Source organism: Ruditapes philippinarum, unplaced genomic scaffold (assembly GCF_026571515.1).
Source record: "Ruditapes philippinarum isolate M1 unplaced genomic scaffold, ASM2657151v2 ctg3184_1_1_1_1, whole genome shotgun sequence".
NCBI lineage: Eukaryota > Metazoa > Mollusca > Bivalvia > Venerida > Veneridae > Ruditapes > Ruditapes philippinarum.
This window is the reverse complement of record NW_026855352.1, coordinates 28,164-43,693: the sequence shown is the minus strand read 5'-3', so window position 1 is coordinate 43,693 and position 15,530 is coordinate 28,164. Positions and strand designations below refer to the sequence as shown.

At 30.7% G+C, this 15,530-nt stretch overlaps 1 protein-coding gene across 3 annotated transcripts in view; it reads left to right on the top strand.

Annotated features, from left to right (window-relative positions):
- LOC132743038 (ephrin type-B receptor 1-B-like) overlaps positions 1 to 13,942 on the top strand; it is a 110,577-nt gene extending 96,635 nt beyond the window's left edge. For 2 of the 3 annotated variants that reach the window (XM_060731552.1, XM_060731550.1), the window contains 6 exons: positions 309 to 370; positions 3,143 to 3,241; positions 5,089 to 5,202; positions 5,783 to 5,977; positions 6,693 to 6,835; positions 8,817 to 13,942. In XM_060731552.1, the coding sequence (XP_060587535.1) occupies positions 309 to 370; positions 3,143 to 3,241; positions 5,089 to 5,202; positions 5,783 to 5,977; positions 6,693 to 6,835; positions 8,817 to 9,108 (905 nt within the window). In that variant the 3' untranslated portion in view covers positions 9,109 to 13,942. Of the gene's footprint in view, positions 1 to 308; positions 371 to 3,142; positions 3,242 to 5,088; positions 5,203 to 5,782; positions 5,978 to 6,692; positions 6,836 to 7,705; positions 7,766 to 8,816 lie in introns of all 3 variants that reach the window. The other variant, XM_060731553.1, reaches the window with a different exon arrangement.
- Positions 13,943 to 15,530: the final 1,588 nt, after the last annotated feature.

Sequence of the window (15,530 nt, the reverse complement as noted above, 5' to 3'; positions counted from 1 at the left end):
TGTCAGATAATAAATAAATATTTTTCGGTTTACTCTCTCAGTTGATAGATTTATGCTGCATCTTTCATTCCTTGATTGTTTTTATTGTTCTGAATTCTCGACACAAGTGCTCTTTTAAAATTCTTTTGCTTTTTTAAGTCATGTTGAATTTTAGTTTGGCTTAAAACTCATATTTAGTCAATTTATGAAATAACAGTTAAACCCAGTACAAAAATTATTAAATACAAAATAATTTTAATTTGAGTTTAATGATATACATGTATATGATAATTGGATGATATATTTTTCTTTTACTTTTATATTTGCAGCAAGTCCTATAATGATTGTTACAGAGTATATGGCAAATGGTTCTTTAGACAGTTTTCTACGGGTATGATTGATTTATATTTTAGCATATTATTAAAAGTATTAAAGTAAATTTGTGATGAAAACTTGCTGATGATTCTTTCCTTATGGTATATAAATACATGTACTTTGCATTGATATTTCAACCAATGCCTCACTTGTTCAGGTTTGTAACAGAAATACAGTCTGATCATGGTTTGCACTGTTTGCTTTTCAGTCAGTACATATTTTGAAACTTGTACTAAAAACGATGTATGATTTAGTCCAGATAGGAAGAGGGACTTGCCCATTTAAGATATTTAGTGTGGTATTGGGGTTTAAGACAGATTCGAAATAATGTTTTTTCCCCCCAAATTTTACATGTTTTAAGGCACGTATGAGTGAACTAAAACATGAAATAAAACTTAAATAAGTTAAAAGTAAAAATAATATAGGGTTATTTATAAGCTTCTTATTATTTACACAAAAACACTCAAGTTTTTAAGAGTCTTTTCCTGAGTGAAATTTTATAGAACTTTTCATGGGTACCTGTTATGTAAAACCCTATAGAAAATTTTACTACTCTGGCTGCATGTAGAATTGATATAAGTTCATGTTACAAGTGCAATAACCTGTATATGAGGATCATGTAGCCAATCTTTGATCACTTATCAATAATTCAATAGGTTTGCTTTATGGGGATAGGGCTTCTTTAAGCATTATTTATTAATATTTAAGGGCAAGGGATAAAGTAAAGTATTGCTTAGTTACTGGAATAATTGGAGGAATTACAGTATAATTAACCGATTTGATTGTCAGAAATTATATTTGCAATTTTTCTTACTAACAATACAGTAGTTATTAAAAAAAAAATACATGTCGTCTAAGAATGTGAACACGTTATAATAAGATAAAGATATCTAGTTCACCAAAGGTTCGTAGTTTTAAATATTTATTTGGATTGCTACAGACTCTCAGAAAATAAAGCAGCTTAGCTTATTTTACTGTTAACTGGAAATTGTCTGATTGATTCTATAATATCTTACTTTATATGACTAGACACTATTGACCAAGAGGCTTTTCAATGATTGAGTACAATTGTTATTCATTAGCTTATTTCATATAAACCAACGTTTTTTCACTTCATTTTGTATTTATATGCCTATTTACATAGACAATTATTTGTCTTGTAAAAATGTAGCTTTGTTTAATATTATATAGAGCTTTTATATTGACTGGTTTTTAAGATAGCTAAAACAACACTTATTTTAAAATATGAAGAGACTAAATAGAAAACAGTTCAGACCATGGTCAGTCAGTATGGATGTTTCAGCTGATCTTGGTTAGCCCTGCACTTTGCTTGGGTAGATTTAGTGGCTGCCATCAAGAATAGGGTTAATGACCCTTTGATTAGATTAAACATACAATTGTATAATACATGTGTGGTCTTGTGACCTTTGTTTTGCTAAGTCATATATAATTGTTGTTGTCAATATCTTCAAACATTTATCACTGTTCACATAATTTGAAACAACTTGAAACTTATTACTTCATTTTCTTGATTGACATAAATCAATGTTCAACTTTGAGATTATTTATCCAGATTCTTTATCAATTTAAAACCTAGATTCTAAATGTAAATTCTTCAATTTCTGGATAAAGCATCATACGATTTAATACACTTATTTTTACCCTAGAGTCCCACAGAATTAAAACAATTTGAACCAGTTCTCGTATTAATTCTCCCATAATTGATGTACTGTGGAGAACAACAGCCACGTTTCAGTGAAACACATCAATAATCAAAGATCAGGAAGATGATATTTAAAGCCCCTGTTACGTACAAATCATGCGTAAATTGACTTTTATTTGTTACTGTGTTATGATTTACTACCTAATTTCAGTCACTCGAGAGTGGAAGCCATTTTCCGAAATTAAGAAAGCGATTCCCTTAGAAATGGATTGTAACATATTCAGTGATATTATCTCGAGGAATTATGAGTACTTCTGTCAATGTGCCGTTATAAAGTACACCCGAAGGCAATATATAAGAAATCCTTCGGGAGATGAGTATATAAAAAAGATGTCTTGACGGGGAGTAAAGTGGTCTTTGATAAATCATTGAGAATTGCTCCTTAACAAAAAAAAAAGGAAGAATTTCCTAAATCAGCCGTCTAGCCGAAATTCAATGTTGTATCGTCTCTGATTGATCTAATAACCCTCTTTGTTAAAATTATTAGCTGGGGAAATATTTTATCTTAGACATAAACATGCTTTTACTGTTAAGTTGTCACTATATATCAACTGAAAAAATGTTCTGGTACAAGAATAATGTCTGTCATTAGATTTAAGAATCAGTTGTATCGTTAAAAAAAGGAACCTGTTAAAATTTCTGAGAAAGAAGTTTGATGTAGGGTTCATGTCAGTCTTTACACAAGTTTAAGGACATATTCATTCATATACCAAAACAAAAGGCTTTAACTCCTGGAGCCCTAGCGCAATTATTAGAGCCAATAAAGGGACAGTTAAATCCATAGTGTTACTAATATAACCATTATAGGGACTCTCTTTGAGTCATATCATTATTGATATAGCCATTGTAGGTACTTTGTTAGAGCCATATGATTATAAATAGAGCCATTATGTTAAAACTATATGGTTATTAATAAAGCCATGAATGGGATATTGTTATTAATAGAGACATTGTAGGAATTGTAATAAGGGACAAAACTGTTGTATTTTATGATTGACAGTGAGTAGTCAGAATATCGGAACTTTACAGTTTTGTTACTATATTTATTTTTGTGTATGATTTCAGAAAAATGACGGCCAGTTAACAGTGATACAGTTGGTTGGAATGATGCGTGGTATAGCTTCTGGTATGAGATACCTTTCTGAAATGGGATATGTTCATAGGGTAAGAAATCAAAGATTTATCAATTAAATGGTTAATCCTGTAGAAAGTTTTAGGAAGAGCGAATAATAACCAGACTATCCTACTAATTATAGAATCAGGCTAGCCTGCATATATCTGTTTGATATCCAGCCTGTATGATCATGCAGTGACACACACACTAGCTGGTGCTAGCTAGCGAGGGTAGCTTGCAATTACAACTTCTATCCGTGAACAGGCTCAATCAAACCGAGTTCACAATTTGCCATGTTGAGCTTTCTTTACGGATTCTGTTTTTCGCTATCTTATCTTGTTGGTGATCTAATTTTATTATGTTGATATTTAAATATATAAAACCCTAAAAAGAACAATTTAGACTTCAAAGCTGATGAAAAGAACATATTGATATATAAATTTCATTTTCTGCCATGCATGCCTAGTTACTGTACTTTGTAATAGTGACAAAAACCCCAAGTAAATATGATACTGCTCATCTGTATAAATGGTCAGATCATGATGAATGACCACCGGTCATCTGTCACATTTTAATTGAAAAGCCATTAAAGTACTGGTGATTTAGCCATATCATTGAAAACAAAGTTGTCATGGATAAACATGGCCAGGTGAAACATAATCTGTCAAATTAATTGGCAGTTATAAGGTACATCATCTACCTGCCCTAATTGAATGATAACTACATTTAACATGAAAATTAAACCTCTAAATTTTGCCAAGTACAAAGTTTAAAATTACCAAGGTGACAGTTGAAGCTGTTAAATTGCCTGAAAATTGTGTTACAACATCATTTGATTAATGAATTAAGTTTTGTCCTCATTTATCCAGCAGATTAAGTTTCTCCTCCTACGCCTGTGACATGTTGTAGGTTTTGCTTGATATTTCTAGAGGAGGAAAATAATTATCCAAATTAATCTCTTTCAATAACGATAATTGTCATGTTTGCGATAATATTGGAGTTGAGGAAGACAATCATTTCATATAATTATACAGAAAAATCTAATGACCATATTGTAATATTAAATTGAAAGAATTATATTTCTATTAGTTAACAGAATTTTTGTTGTTGTGAAAAGCTTTTGGATTTTGAAACAATTTGAATAGATAAGAGTAAGAAATAAAAGAATGCAGCAATTTAATTGATATTTTGGTTAGGGAATATATTTTCCATGAGAGGCAATAAAAAGTGACAGGAATTTCCCTAACTGTGATAAATGGCCCACAAATGGTATATATTGTATTTTATGTACGTAACTATATGTCATACTGTCAGAATTTGTCTGGCAAAGGTATTATCTGTAGAAATAAACATTTTTATTAAGGCTGAACAACCTTTCCTGGTGAACTAGACTTCTCGTTTTCTTTTAAAATGATGAAATATTTGGTATAGAAAATATAAATCGAGGCAAGACATATAATAACTTAGTTTGGTACTGACAAAATATATGGTACTGACAAAATGTAGGATTGTGTTATCAATACTTGGGAACATACAATTTCAAAGACTTGGCTTTAATTGACATACTGACATAAAACAAGCGGTAGGCCATTACATAGGGAAAGTCCTATCCAAAAAGAAAATGCACAAAAAATGAAATAAAACACAAATATTCTGGCCTATTATCCTTTAAAGAAATGTTTTATATGCCATACACATAGTCACTTTTCGAGAACTGAATACAAAACAGTTGTAAGTTCTTCCTTATTTCATAAAAATTACTGCTGTTTTGAGGTTAACCCACGAAATATCTTTCTTACTTAAAATGCATTAATTTTAAAAGTACAAGCGTATAGTCTAAATAAATATGGATTTAAAAGGTATATCAAAACTTGATGATAACATTTTCTGTTCACAGGATTTGGCTGCTCGTAATATTTTATGTAATGAGAGTTTGGTGTGTAAAGTGGCAGATTTTGGCCTATCCAGAGAAGTTGATATAGACACTACAGATGGTGCATATACAACAAAGGTAATGTGAAATATTCATGTGATCAGTATATAGTCAACAAAGTCATTCCTTATTAGTCTAAAACTAAGGATTAGTGATTTAAATACTCATCTATTTCAAGCACTTAAGAAATGAAATGTAATATGATGTCTTTATTTTCGACGGGACAGTTAGATAAACATATTCAATATATTTTTAGTGAAGGTAATCCTCTACATAGGGATGATAAACATGTTGTCAGCTTAGTGCCGTAACGAGTTAAGTCCTTCTAAATTTAATAGGAGTTAACCAGTTATTGCACTAAGGTGATGATTTATTTTCAAAATTTTAATTTATCCTTTGTATGATAATGATGATAGTAACGGGAATATTTTATGTCACCTAAATATAGCCAAGCCAGCTGTCGCAGTCTGGTGCTCTCTTATGATATGCAATACGGTTCCTTAAGTTAGACATTTTGTCATAAAAATCCTTAGCATTGGTTTATCAACAACATAAATTTATTTTATGTGTTCAAGATAATGTGGTATGGTTATAGTTTATTTTTATAATAAACCAGATAATATTTCATTGTATCTTTTAAAATCCAACTTGTTTTCAGGGAGGAAAGATTCCAGTCCGTTGGACAGCCCCAGAAGCAATAACATTCCGAAAGTTCACATCAGCATCTGATGTTTGGTCATTTGGTGTGGTCATGTGGGAGGTGATATCATATGGCGAGAGACCATACTGGAACTGGTCTAACCAAGATGTGATAAAAGCAGTAGAAAAGGGTTATAGACTACCTCCTCCAATGGTAATGTTTGTTTTACTGTGAAAAACTTTTGATAATATAATGGGCCGCACCTTGACAAAACCAAAATAATGGGTTTGCGACCAGCATGGATCCAACCCAGCCTGCGCATCCACACAGTCTGATCAGGATCCATGCTGTTCTCTACTTGTGATAGGATTTGTAAGCGAACAGCATGGATCCTGATCAGATTGCAAACCCATTATGTTGGTTTTGTGATGGTGCGACTCAAAAGTGTTTATAAACATTTGCGTATGTGTATGTAGTCCATGAAGCATGCTTTACTTGTACAACACTTAATATCTTAAATTGCTTTGTCCAATATTGATTTTTCTATCTTTCTATCTCGACAAAATTATTCATAATTTTGTAAGGAAAATTTCAAAATAGGGACAGAATATTGAACAGTTCAGATCATGATCAGACGGCATGGCTTTTCTTGATCCAACTGGTTGCAAGGGTAAAATCTGTTGCTGCCAACAGGCAAAGAGTTCCTTTTCAAAGTAATATGAAAGTCTATAATTGTAAAAGTAAACTCAAGGTTTAGATTCACTGATCTTTCTGATGTAAGTTATTGTAGAAAATTTTATCTTTTTTTCTTTTCCAATGTAATTGAAATGTATATAAAGTTAAGGTTTTTTATGAAACTTCAGTAACATGGAGGATGTTTCCCGATGTAATAAATTTTGATTTCATATTTGTCTGGGTTTTTTTGCAGGAATGTCCAGAAGCAATACACCAGCTTATGTTAGATTCCTGGCAAAAGGAAAGAAATAACCGGCCAAAGTTTACACAGATTGTAAAAAATCTTGATAAACTTATCCGGGCTCCAGAACTTCTACGAAAGATGGCCAAACCAAGGTAATTATCTTGTTTCTTCAAAACTTAAATGGTAACTGATTGCTATGGTTCATTCATGTTTTAAGATTGTTATGATGAGTCAAATTAACGTTTCAGTCAAGTTTTTCAGATGTTTGCTTGTTTTACATATAAGAAATACTTAAATTATTATATAAGAATAATTTTATAAATTGCTTTAAAAAGTCTGCTGCTTTTGATACTTTTAGTATGATAATACTATTTTGTAGAATCGGAATTAAAAACTTGTTATTTTGGATCAATATTTTATGATAAGGTTTATGAAGTATAGGTAGATATTTACAATGTCAAACTTTTAACAGTAGCAAAAAAAATGGTTTCATGTTTCTGCTAATGCCATTCTAAGTGCTGGTGACAGAAAAAAAGAAATTTTAATGGTAAACCAATGAATAGCAGTTTGAAGGCAGTAATTTGTAAATGTGCAGGAATCAATTTAAATAAAAAGGCAAAATGTTCCTTTTGTAAAAGCAATTAGTTTTAGCATGAATGGAGTAAGTTGCAATAACAAACCTGTAAATATTCCAATATAAAGTTAAAATCTGCAATTGGGGACAATAACTTTCATGTGAAGGCAGTAAATGATGCTTAAAATGTAAAAACTAACAAGTTGGAAGCAATAACTTGAAGTATTGCAGTCTTTCCAGTTACATTTGGAATTTTTTGATAGTATTTTGTCAACACTTTTATATTAGGTTTAATATTTTATTTTCATTTAATATTTTATTTGCAAGTGAGAAATTTTGGGAATATGTGAATTGGAATTTAAACTGATCATTAATTAGATTATGTTTTTACATTGAGACGTAAAGGCAATTTATTTTCAGCAACGAGTATATATTTTTATAAATGCAGTCATGAAAGTTATCAACAGCTTCCAGACTACCTAACAGTGTTACTTTGATGTTTATTTTGGTATATTAATGCACACTATGCTGTGATGTTTGAAAATGTAAAATGGGAAAGTACAGTTGTTATGGTTATTGTAGGAAAAAGGACTGAAAATTCAAATTTTTTAGACATTTACATTGCAATGTTACATAGTAATTATGATACATATTTGAAGTGATCTTGATATAAATAAAAACCTGTTAGATAGATCGTCTGCCAAGGTATGACCAAAAACATGTGTTAAAATCGTCAGAAAAAAAACAAACAAACAAATAAACAGTTACTTCTATAGAAAGAAGAATTTTTCTCTCAAGTTAAAGTTTAAGAAAGGGAGACAATTTGATTATTTTGTGTGATGTTATTGAAGTGCTCCTTTTATATTGTTGCACAGTTTCAGATTCATTGGTTTTACAGTTGCACTTCTAAAAGCACTTGTATTTTAGAATGAATATTTGGCTTCATTTAGAACTTAATCTCATTTGGTATTTTCTATGAATTTCTCGGATACTTAGGTGTATGTTTGGGCAATCCTCATGGTTTTCTATCATGGTAATTTTTCTGTTTTTCATACTATTGCTCTGATTTATACAGTGTAACTGGCAAATATTGTTTGTGAAAGACAGTCAAGCATGGTTGTAGTATCAAAGAAAGTCAGATTCTTAAACTTGGCTCCTGGAGGCTTTTCTACAGTCATTATGCATAATCTAGTTTGTTATACTCTTTGATATTAGTAGGTCTCAAGAGCTGAGGGGGGGGGGTTAGTAATATAATAATGATCAATAGTTAATAAGTAGATATCAAGAGCTGAGGGTGAAGATTAGTAAACCTGCCTATAATAATGATTGATAAAACTATGTTGTGGCTTCAGTAGTCTTCTTTATTATGTGCACACAGAAACTCAGGTCCCTGCTGCAGTGACTAGGTCATGTTTTGATATAACATTTATGCATCTCAATGTAAATGTAAATAATCAGTTATGACTATTTTCATGAAATTTTGAATCAAGGCTCAATAGTGCCTTTATTTTAGGTTGTAAAAACTGTATTTTAAGTTTGTTTTTAAATTTCTTTTTCAGGCCACATGTATTTATTGACAATACACCACCAGATGTAAACAGCTATTCTTCCGTTGAAGAGTGGTTGAATGCAATCAAGATGGAACGCTATAGGGACAACTTTTTATCTGCGGGTGTTACCAACATGGACCAGGTGATGCGTCTAACTGTTAAAGACTTGGACACGCTAGGTGTCACCTTACTTGGACATCAGAAAAAAATGATGAATAGTGTTCAAACGCTCAGAGCTCAATTACTCGGACCTCAGGTTCATTTACCCCATATGCAAATGTCTGAGGGTTTCCTTGTATAGCAGAAGATGACGTTCATTAAATAGTTCAAGAACCGTGTTCATTACAGCGACGCAAAACTTATAAATACAAAACTATTAACGACTTGAATGACATGGACCCACATGATTCAGTTGTTCAAATACGTGTCCTTGAACTTAGTGAAATACTTATTGTGATAATTCTACAGCACAAAATGACATGTTCGTACATTTCCAAATGATTTAGATGTACATTTGATCCATACACCAAGCCTTTCATCCAGTCATATATATATATAGATGTCATTGTGAACAGTTTTTATATGTGCAAGCGTAAATCAAATCCTAATTGTGTATTTAAGAGATGTTTTCACTACATTGTTTAGGATTTTTATATGTTTCGTCTAACTAGTGCTTTTGTCATAATCTCAGTGCTTTTACTCACCATTTCATTCATTCCTTTTGATTGAATGGTTTTAATTCAAACAGAAGATTTGATTGGACTATTTTACCAAAGGAGTTAAAGAAGAAGCGATTTGATTGGTCTGTTATAATACAGCAATGTCTGGATAAACAATTTTGATTGGACAGGTGTAACATTAGAGATGTATGAAACGAAGTTTGATTGGATATCATGGACTCCTAAATTTGATTAAAAGTTTGCATAATCATTATGATCATAGAAATCTCATAAATATTCATGACATCCAGATTATACAACTTTGACATGTACTGTGTACAGGCCACATGTCCATAACATGTGACAGTGACAAAGTCATGTAACTTTGTTCTATAAATAGACTTTGTTGCAGACGCAACATTAAAATTGTGATGCAGAAGAAGAAAAACATTCATTTATTGTGTATAGTTGTGTTTTAGACCAGTGAAACTGGTCAAGATTGCATATTAGTTTGTAAGTTGTGATTTTGTTAACTTGTTTTTGTAATTTTATCTATGAAAGTAATCCATTTGTAATTCACTTAAATTAAAGTGTCACTTTTATGAACTATTTAAAAGAATAAAAGTATTTCTTTAATATTCATGGTTTAAAAGAAGAACTTTTCTTTTTAATTTGGTACCATTTACATGTTTAGATTAAATTTTGAATTTTTTTTTTGTGTGGAGAACTCGTTGGTTGAAGTACTGCATTGAAGCCTTTTATTCTATAAATGATTTTATATTATTTAAAAAAGTAATCCTTTTAGAAAAATTTAAGTTTTTTATGTAAGACTATCACTTTTTAAGGAATCTAAGGAAAAGCAAAAACACTTTTCTCCAGTTTATTTTCAGATTTGTTGATTCATTTGTAAAACTTTAGATGGCCAAGGGTTTGCTTGTTTAATTTAGAGTTTATTTTCCATTCCAGAGTTTCACTGATCTGTTCGTTGTATAAAGTATATATATATATATATGTTGATTGATTATATTGTAATAAAAAGCCAGTATATAATTGTTTGATGCTTGATCCATTAAATGTTGAAACGGAACATACACAGCCTTTGCAGCCAGTATAGAGCCATATCAACGTTCACATCCGTAAAGTTTTTACCGGCCCTCTATTGTTGGCTGACTGACTTCAAATGTTTCATTTTGATATGCTAACCATTGATAATGGACAATTTTAAAAATAGTTGCTAGACAAGTCCATTTTAGAATTCTAGCACTATAAGGCTGTATAATTTTAGTACAATACAAAGTTAAAAGGTTCGTGTTATAAATAAGTTTTGAAATTGTAAATCCCTATTAAACAATTACAAAGGAAAAAAGTGATTTTTGTGCAGTAATTATTTAAATAATTCATTGACCTTTTTGGTGACGTTTTTTGAGTTCTTTTTGAATTTTTTTAATTATTTTATATGTAACTGCTGATTTTTGATAACTGATTCTTCCAACATTGTTTCAACATGAATGTTTAAAATAATGTGAAATATAGAAGTTCTAGTGGATGAACATTGTAAAGAACATGAACATTTTATCTCGTCTAGAAAATACTTACAAATATAGAATATATGTATATATCTTAAATTAATTACGGGAATATTCTCGCGTTAAGAACAATAAAAAATTGAAGAGGTAAACTACATACTAAAATTCTTTAAGTTGAATTATTTGAATGATGATTCATTATCTACAGAGTATGGCGCTTAAATTATTATTAACAAATTCAGAGGTAAATAATGAAAAACTATAATTTCTTATTTGACAAGCATTCATTGAAGCATTTGTTATTTTAGTTTTGGAAGTTTATTATTTTCAGAGTGGTTTAATCACACTCTAAGCTCAACTCAAATAGGGTGTTATAACTTGAAAATAAACATTTTTAAGTTCATATAATTGGCCAAGGCTTACTTTTTTTAAAGACTACTAAAATTTGAAAAATATTCGTATACAGTTTGATAAAAATGCCTTTGTTTTTTTCTATGACTTTGGTCTTGAAATTAAAACAGTGTCCGCAAAAGCATCAAAGCTCTTGTCATACAATGTACACTGATAGTATCAGTATATATTTCTTTATACAATGAAGTTTCTGTAAATATTTCTGTTATACCCATAGTGTAAGTTCAATTATATCAAGGTTTAAAAATTGTTGAAAATACTCGCCTACAAAGTGTGATTAAACAACTTCAGAAAAAAATAAACTGCCTAACTAAATGATGCAAAATATAATGGGAAAACAGGGTCTTATAAAATTATACCACCGAAATACACGTTTTTTTTAAATTGGTTTTTATATTTTTAATATGTTTTTTTTTTATTTTTTATCACAGGTAAACTCCAAAAAGAACGAGATTTACGTATACTTTAGATCATAGACTTTTCTATGCATTCTGTTCACATTTACAAGACTTTAGTACTATTCGTTTATTTGTTTGTTTCTAAATTATCTATTGAATTATGTTGAGATTTGTTTGATTGTGTGCTACAGTAGAATCATTTGATCTAACAAAGATAATGAATAAATTTTCTTCATTTCTTCAACAAAAAGAATATGCAATTATTAGTTTAGAAAAACAAAATACAAAATATTAAATTATGTACTGGAGAGCACCCTTAGCTAATTATGGCATGTTTCCTAAGATAATAATTCTATTTTGTAAAAAGACTACTACGCTATCAGTAAAAGAAAAGAGCAACAAAAAAGAATGTACAGTTTATTGCATAATAATTTAAACTAAAATGCTGTGTTACTTTAGTTACCAGTTTATTTAGTCGCCAAATTGTATATTTTTTTACCCATAATTATGATCCAGAGATTCTTTTCTGTAGCATACAATCATCACTTGTTTTTGTTTCTATCCCTCCATTTCTTTTGTTTATAATGATATCAGTTGTCCCCCTTTCTTCTTTATGTTCTTAGAAGTTTATGTATTAATTTACCATAATTTGTGCAACAAATACATGTGAATAAATAAATGTAAATAGTTTGTATATTCATATTTTGAGTAATATTGATGAATAAATGTTTTAGAAAGATTTGCAGGTCGTTGGTATGACAAGTTTATTGTTTATCATCTATTGCTATAATGTACTCAATGTTCCAACCCCTTTTAATTAGTCTTATAGTATAGGTACATAGGTTTTATGTTAACCCTGTCTGCTTCAAAATGAATATTTTTGAAATCCCATGTAGTTATGAAAAATTGTTGGATTTTGTTTTATTATCATTCTTTATCCGGTATATATAGGCCCATACAGACGGGGAATTTTAATAGGACAGTATCATATTAGGAATCTATTAATTAAGCTAGCTTATGGAAAGTTCTACCTGCTCCTTCCAAAATAATGTATAGGGATACGTCATGGGACGCTTGTGGTCGTCCTCCACCATTAACGCTAGAAACTCGCCATAAACCAAACTACTTAGTATTCTGTTATCATTTTCTTAGTATATTCAATGACTATCTTATTCACAAAGAAAAATTAATCAGGGTGTGAACATATATATTTTGACAAATACTATTCATAACCTTTCAAATATACAGAAGAAATAGACATTTTATATCCATGAAGTCGATCCTTGCTGGTATGCAAGTGAAAACACATCTTAATTTTATCAATGAAAAAAATTCATTTACCCATGCCATTATACTGGAAAAACTTCTTTCTATAAGAAATTTTAATTAAGGTGGTTAGAATATTTCATTGTCTCCAAACATAATTTTGTATATCATAAAATTCCAAATTCTATTGTTGTTCATCATAATTCTTACATTACATTTTATACATTTTGTTAATCTTGTACACTCAAAAAAGTATGATTAAATTTGTAACATTGTTAGTCTTGTACAACTCCATTATTTTTAATACTTATAATTTCCTATCTTAACATTCATGAATATATTTTACTGATTTGTTTTGCAATAACAGAAATAAGCAAATATACCTCTTTGCAGCTGATTATATTTTATATTATAATGTCATCAGCACATCTATAATTGCAATACAATTTACATTTTTCCAAGGACTTTTCGAGTTTTAAGTCAAGAAAGAATAATATTTTATTGGTCGTTTTTCTTTTTAAATTTTTTTTTCAACTTGTAATTTTCAAGTTGCAATTCATAGGAGGTGAATACGGGATCATTTAGTTTGCCTCTGCCTATCTACTTAATTTCATATATTGTCTGACAAATATTAAAGTAGTAATAATACCTTTATAAAAGAGCAGAATGATGCACGGAAATTAAAGGGGGCGGGGATATGATTTTTACGAGATAGAATCCTGTATTTTGTATATTATTGATATTTAGTGAAATAAGTAAAGTTATTTGTACCATTGTTGAGACTGACTGACTGACTGGATGCCAGATTCTATATCAACGGTTTTATAGGGATTTTGTTGAGACATTTCTTAAGATGAATAAAATATTGAAATATATTACACTGCGTTTGTATTTTATAATTAGAAATAAATATGAGCGGTAACTCTAAAAGAGAAGTAATATTAAGAGACGGTTAAATTTAACCAATTTGGTTTGTTAACTTTTTGGTTATCTTGATTTATACAAGTGACTAACCAGATTGGTAAGTTAACCAAGGTTGGTTAAATTTAACCCAGGGTAAATTTAACCAACCATTAATGATACAATTGGGTGTACGTCCAACCGTAGACTGAAAGAACAGTGGGGGTAGATGTTGGGGCATCAGTGTCCATCTGTGTCCTATGGACACATTTCTAAACTGAACCGTTTCAATGACCATTTCAATATTTGAGGAGCAAGTTTCACAATATACTGATAAAGAATCAGTCTCTTTACATTGTATTGTTATCATTATCGCCTAATATCAGTAAGGCTGATTTTTTCTGCGCTTGGTGCCACCAAACTAGAAAAAAAGATCACTTTAATCACCACAAACATGCATGAACAGCAATAATGTCTTGCTTAACAATCTTCAAGGATTGAAAATGTAACATCATTGATTATTTGTACGGGAGTGTTAACTGCAATCTACTGGTAACTGCAATCTACCGACATAGGCAGATAACAACATTTAAACATGAGAATCGGTGAAATCTTCCGCAAATGTGTTCATACGGCGGTTATTATAGAAACTTGATTGCGATACGTCGTGCCATTCCATGAAAAAGCGCCTCCCTGGAACAAGCCGAATTCAAAGTAACTCTGTTAAGAGTGCACCAAACCTTTATATTTTTAAACCGTAATGTTTATAGATATGCAGCGCATTCAAAGAATGCAGAGACAGAGGAGGAACAAGAAAAACAAAGGTTCAATATAAAGAAAGCAAACTATTAGAAATGAAACATTAGTTCGTATAACAGACCTTTATGATAGTCTACCCTTGCAAAAATAATTAATACTACTAATATTAAAAACTATTATTTTAAAGGGGATCAGAGGTTATGGAGCCTGCACATCACAGACAAGATGTCATAAGACAAATATAAATAGCAAACACCGTATTCGAAGGGTGAAGTAGGAAAAGTGGAACCACCGAAGTTGATAAGGGACAATTATAAGGAACTAAAATTACCACAAACATCTTCACACAGCAATGAAGTCGTGCAGAACAATCTTCAAGGACAAAAAATATATGTTTGATCAGGTGGACTTTTTACCCTAAAGAACGCCTAAAATGGCAAAATTGAAAATGTTGCAATCTCGGTTTGATTGCGCCTGTTTATGGAAGGTACTGGGAAGTGCAGGTTACCGTCCACACCCCTAGCATCGGCTTAAGCAGAATTCAACATTTTCACATGAAAATGGTGAAATTTTGAATTGAGACACCTCCGCAGATGTGTTCATACGGCGGGTATCTTGAAACCTTCAATATGGCACGTTAGTGCCAGTCCCTGAAAAGCGACTTATGGTTGCCGAAAAGAATGTGTGGGACTAAATAAAATAGAATTTTGAAAGGGGATAAGAGGTTATGTTTCCTGCATATCACAGACAAGATGTCCAAGGACAAATATAAGGACAACAAGTATAAGGACAAAGGGCCATATC